Here is a 5,683-nt window from a genome sequence, read left to right as displayed (position 1 = left end):
ATGTTGTTGTTGCAATGTGCCATCAAGTCAATTCTGACTCACAGCAACACTATAAAACAGAATAGAACAGCCCCCTAGGGTTTACTAGGCTGTAATTGTTACTAGAGTAGATTGCCAGTATTTCTCCTATAGAGCAGCTGGTGGGTTTGAACTGCCAAACTTTGAGTTAGCAGTCAAGTACTTAACCATTGTACCACCAAGGCTGCATAGTGCATAGTATAGTATCTAAGAACTTTACATTTGGTCTTGAAAATAAAAGATGGTCAAAACTATTCACCTTCACAAACATCTGTGTCAGAGAAGCCCTGTTGCCTTGGCCATCCCTGGCTGTGCAAGACCTGGGGTAGTTAGAAGTATAGACACCTTCCCTGAAATCCCCTGAAGCTTACAGTGGTCAGTGCAGCCAAGGGCCAATGTGTTCAAATGAGTCAATATTCAACCTCAGTGATTCAGAATGATCCTCTCCTCCTTACACCAACCTGAAATGCATTAACTTTCTTCCAGGGTGGCCATGCTTTTGCCTTACATTTTTGAGATAATTTCCACCCATTTTCTACTTTGTTTGTCTGCACATCCTTCAAAATAATTTCCTTTTGTCTGGCCCTGAAAATGCTGTATTTGTCCCTTCTATAAGTATTAATTTAATTTCACCTTTAAGCAGTGAACATAATCAACTCTTCCTCATGGTCCGATTCTTAGTCAAATATCCTCTAATGTAAGCTTAATAAATACCACTTGGAGGAAAGAGTATAAATTATTGCAGGAAAAAAAAATGGTGAATCACTTTGCTAAGAAGGAAAAACTCCAGTCATCTTATAATGTGAATAATTTCCTCCTCTTATTTGTGTTATTATGAGTCTGAGAGGAATATTTTTATCATTAAAAAAATAACTGGCTTGGTGACACAAACAAAGAATAGCGATAAGTAGAGAGACTTGAGATGGGAAAGTGTCAACAGTATGGTTCCCTCGTGGTTAATAACGGGACTGATCTTATCTAATATTTTTTAAAACTATCTGAAAAAAAAGTAGATTCAATGAAATCTACAAAGCTGCAGAAAAAACGATTTTTTTTTTTTTAAAGACAATGAGACACTATCAGTAGAGATTAGCAAACAGACTTAGGGAAACTGTGTAATTAGTCAGAAATTAGGAGACGAATTTTAATAGAGAGTAATTCAAGGAATTTATGAGAGAATAACCTAAAACATACAAACAGGGCTCCAAAACAGGGTTCTAGATATAGTAATTTCATTGACTCACTGAATTGATATTTCAAAAAAAGACCAATAAACTACTGGATGCCATCCTAAAGATGATTAGAAATAATACACAATACATTATTTTATCCTTGTCCAAAGCTCTATCTTAATGTCTTCTGATGAATGTTCTTTAAGAAAGACACACAGAGGTGGGTAAATTTTAAAATAAAGACTAAAAGGCCACTAACTCAAATACCTACAGGGGCCAGGCAGACCACATACAAAATTTAAACAGGCAGCTAGTGGGTTTTGTGTACCTTTCCTTGGAAGGAAGATGGGGCAATCTACTTCTGTAGTGATACTGTCTGGGAAACCCAAGGAGGGGTTGCTATGAGTCAGGTCTGACTCGAAGGCACATAACAACAACAACCCCTTGTAAAGATGGCAGCCTTTCTCAACCTAGTTCATGGGTGGCTACTACATTGCCAGTCTTTTTAAAAAATTTTTCCATAGAGGTTACAAATCCAATTGGGAATTTCTCGATTTTTAAATTTTTCCAATTAATTCAAACTTTAAAAAAATGTAAGCTCTTTTTGGGCCAAAGAAAACAAGTCTACAGACGATTTGCATCTCAAAGCTGCTGGTTTGTACCCTCTGAGTTAAAGACATGGAAATATGTCAGAATAAATAGAGGTGGAAAAATTTGGGGACTTTTCATATCTAAAGACAAAGATTGAAAGGTAACATGGTTTTAATTTTATAAATATCTTGAGACACATGGATAACAGAAATAAAAATTTGGTCTTTATAAGTTATTTAGTCACATATGCCTTTGACATTAACTCTAAGAAAAATTAATTTCTGGGGCGCAGCCAATGTAAATTCTGAGTTCTGAAGAATCTACTCCTAGGAGCAGTAACAGTACCTGAGCAGTACTAGAGTACTTAAGTCAAGCAATAGTTTGAAGCAGCTCATTTACCACCAGTTTCTATCAATCAAGAAATCATTTCCCAAACTGATAGGAACTGATTTTTAATTAAGGAGCTCTTAATTGGCACAGTGGTTAAAGCATTTGGCTGCTAACCAAAAAAGGTTGGTTGTTCAAACCTACCAGCCACTCCATGGGCAAAAGTTGACGCAGACTGCTTCTGTAAAATTTGCAGACTTGGAAACCCTACTGGGGCAGTTCTACTCTGTCCTATAGGGTCACTATGAGTCAGAATCAACTCAGTGGCCATGGGTTTGGTTTTAGGGTTCTCGAGAGGGATCCACCAGCTCCCCATGTCCATTCCTCAAGGTCCTGGAGATATAGAGGCATTTTTTTAATGCAAATGATTTGCAGGCACGCTACTGCTGTTCAGTGTCCAGGGACCAGGGATTTTACCAATACCTGGGGACAGTCCATAGGGAAATGACATTACTAACCTAAACTGCCAAAAATATCCCCTTGAGAAGAGTAAAGGGCTGGCTTGAACATACAGATGGTCCTTGGGTTACAAATGAGATCCATTCTGAAGTGTGTCTTTAAGTTGAATTTGTAGGTAAGTTGGAACAGGTACATCTGGTTCTTAATTAGCTTTACTTTAGTACCCGAAAAGTTGGAAGACTTTTCAATGATTTAAAAGCTGCATGTGCAGCAAGTGAAAGTGATTGTGAAAAGAATTTCTTGTGAGAAGGGGCTGGTTCGACAGTTTCAAAGTGAGGACAAGTTATGTAACATTAAAGGACAAGTACAAGTTGTCCATAAGTCAGACATTCGTAACCTGGGGGACTTACTGTGAACTGTAAATCACGCATAGTATAAAACATTACAAACCCCTACAACCTGTACCTGTTACCTCATTAAACATACAGAGAGACAATGTGAATTTATAGATGCCTGCCACCTGGAAGTCAAGTTTTCTCATCTGTTTTGATCAGGCTGGGAAGACCCCGATGGATCTGGTGCTGCACTGGCAGAATGGAACCAAAGCGATATTTGACAGCCTCAAAGACAACTCTTATAAAACCTCTCGCATAGCTACGTTCTAAGGGAAATGACGACCCACTCTTTTACCAACTGCTATTCACTGGCATTTTGGAGGCATGACCCAGAAGAGGAGCAAGTCACAGTAAAACCCAGCTTTGGTTTATCAACCTGTTGTAAAACTGTACCTAATGAAGCTTCAGAAAGCACAGAGATAGAGCTGTGTACATTTCCATTAGCTTAGTGAAACACACCCTATTTATTTTTGTTTTATTCCAGGTTATTTATTTACTTACTTTGATGCCATTGGTTTTTAGACCCTTCAGGATTATCATCTGGCGATCAAAGCTTAATTTGTATGTAACATCTCCCGAACTTCCCAGAAATAGTTCTTAAACCAAAATAAGGAGCAATGCTGTAAGTGCCCACTTTGGTTTCATCTCATTCATGTGAGATATTTCAAGGAAAGGTGATCATTGCAGCCCCCTTTTCTTCTGAATTTTTAATGCTGAAGTTTGAAGGAAGCAATGGAAGGCATATAGTGACAGGAAAAAGAGCAATGTAGGATGAAAAAGATTCTGTGAAAAGTACAGTCAAGGCAACCACTTTACCCGGGGCCTGGTGTTTGGTACCCAGTCATGCACTGTATCAAGGTGATGAGAATGTTATGAGTGTTCGTGCAGGGCAGTGGACAGAGCAGGCAACTGAGTCATGCAGAAATGAATTTACTCAAAAAAAGATGAAAGTAAATACAAACTGTAAATGTGCAAATGTATATTGTTGTATGTACATTTTATATTCATAATAAAAACAAACAAACTCTAAACATCTTTCTCAGTCCTTCTGTACAGTATGGTGGGAAAAGACCATGTGAGAAAAGACTATTTAGAAAGGGTGCTTTCATCATCTTCCACATTTTTCAGATTAGAAGTATTCTGTAGTTGTTGTTGTTATGTGCCGTCGAGTCAGCCCTGACTCATAGCGACCCCTCCTTGGGTTTCCGAGGCAGTATCACTACGGAAGTAGGATTGCCCAACCTTCCTTCCGAGGAGTGGCTGGTGGGTTTGAACCGCCAGCCTTCTGGTTAGCAGTCAAGTGCCTTAGCCACTATGCTACCAGAGCTACTTCTCAAACTTTAATGTGTATACCTATCCTCTGGGGATGTTGTTTAAAATGCAAATTGTGATTCAGATGAAGTGGGTCCTGAGATTCTGTATTTCTAACAAGTTTCCAGGTGTGAGCTGTGGTATGCCACAATCACACTTCGAACAACAAGGCTGTGAGAACCAAACAGGTACAAAGGAGTTAAAGTTCTCTCAGGCCCAATGATGTGCCGAAAGAGACCCCTGGTGGGTGCAGAGATTACTGCAAGCTATTCAGTGTTGCTTAGAAGTTCCCACCGTGGCTTGCTTGACTAACCAGAGGTCTAACAATAATTGCCGGCATGACACATCTGGTCAATGGTTTTTGACCTTCAAAGTTATTTTTTTTGCCATGTGTTGGACCAGGTAACCTCAGACATGTGGTGAGAAAAAAGGACCATCCCTACCCTGGCCACCTGGGATAAATGAGTATTAAACAAATAATCACAGAAAGAAATAATATCAATCTGTAGCAAATCCATGATGAAAAAAGTACAGAGTGCTATGAAAGTGTGTAAGATGAAGAGGCACACAAGTTGATGAGGAGGAGTTGTGTCTACAAAAACTTGAGGTGGTGACCTTTAGGGTGAGTCTGAGGGATAAGCTAGAGTTAGTCAGTCATCCTGAGTGTTCATTTAGGTGGCAGGAAGGTCATGGGGAAGGACAAGGATACGGGGAAAGTATGGCACTTGAGGAAATGTATGGAAGTCAATGAAGAGCAATGTGTAACAGAATTACTAGCACAAGTACCCCAAAAAGCTTACTCCAGAGAGGATCATATACCTAACCATTTAGATATGTCTCTACTATTTGGGAAGGCGTGCAGAAAATCTGTTAGCTGGTCATGAACACATATGGAGTTGTGAGGATCGCTGGAGATACTTTTGTACTTTTCTACCTGTTGTGTTGTTATGTGCCGTCAAGTCAGACCTGACTCATAGTGACCCCTCCTCAGGTTTCCAAGGCAGTGTCACTACGGAAGTAGATTGCCCAACCTTCCTTCCAACGAGGAGTGGCTGGTGGGTTTGAACCGCCAGCCTTCTGGTTAGTAGTCAAGTGCCTTAGGCACTACGCTACCAGAGCTCCGGTCTCTTCTAAATCTACTTCCCACAGGCATTGGAAGTTTCATTCTGTCATTGCCTTCCCTTCCAATCCCCTCTGCCAACCCTCTACCCTCAGTGCAGGGTTCTCACTCTACCCAGTCAGATCCTTAAGACTCAAGGTCCAATTAGCTGTTTAGAGTAAAGCACTTGCAATGTAGACAACGTGTTAGTACTGCTGTTTCCCTTGGTGTGACTTGGAGGTAGTATTATGCAACCAAATTCTCTTTAATGATGTCTTCCTCAACTCCCCGTCTCCACAAGAGGTGGGAGG

The 5,683-nt window shown here is 40.1% G+C and overlaps 1 protein-coding gene across 1 annotated transcript in view; it reads left to right on the top strand.

The window, feature by feature from the left end:
• Positions 1–3,232, top strand: part of ANKRD1 (ankyrin repeat domain 1) — a 10,354-nt gene extending 7,122 nt beyond the window's left edge. Inside the window, exon 9 of the mRNA XM_007956291.1 lies at positions 3,122–3,232. Within this exon, the coding sequence (XP_007954482.1) occupies positions 3,122–3,232 (111 nt within the window). The remainder of the gene's footprint in view (positions 1–3,121) is intronic.
• The last annotated feature ends 2,451 nt before the right edge of the window (positions 3,233–5,683 follow it).

This window comes from Orycteropus afer, unplaced genomic scaffold (genome assembly GCF_000298275.1).
Source record: "Orycteropus afer afer isolate SDZICR_OR568_19922 unplaced genomic scaffold, OryAfe1.0 scaffold00601, whole genome shotgun sequence".
NCBI classification, from domain to species: Eukaryota; Metazoa; Chordata; class Mammalia; order Tubulidentata; family Orycteropodidae; genus Orycteropus; species Orycteropus afer.
Note: the sequence above shows the minus strand (reverse complement) of the source record. Positions and strands in the feature narration are given on the sequence as shown.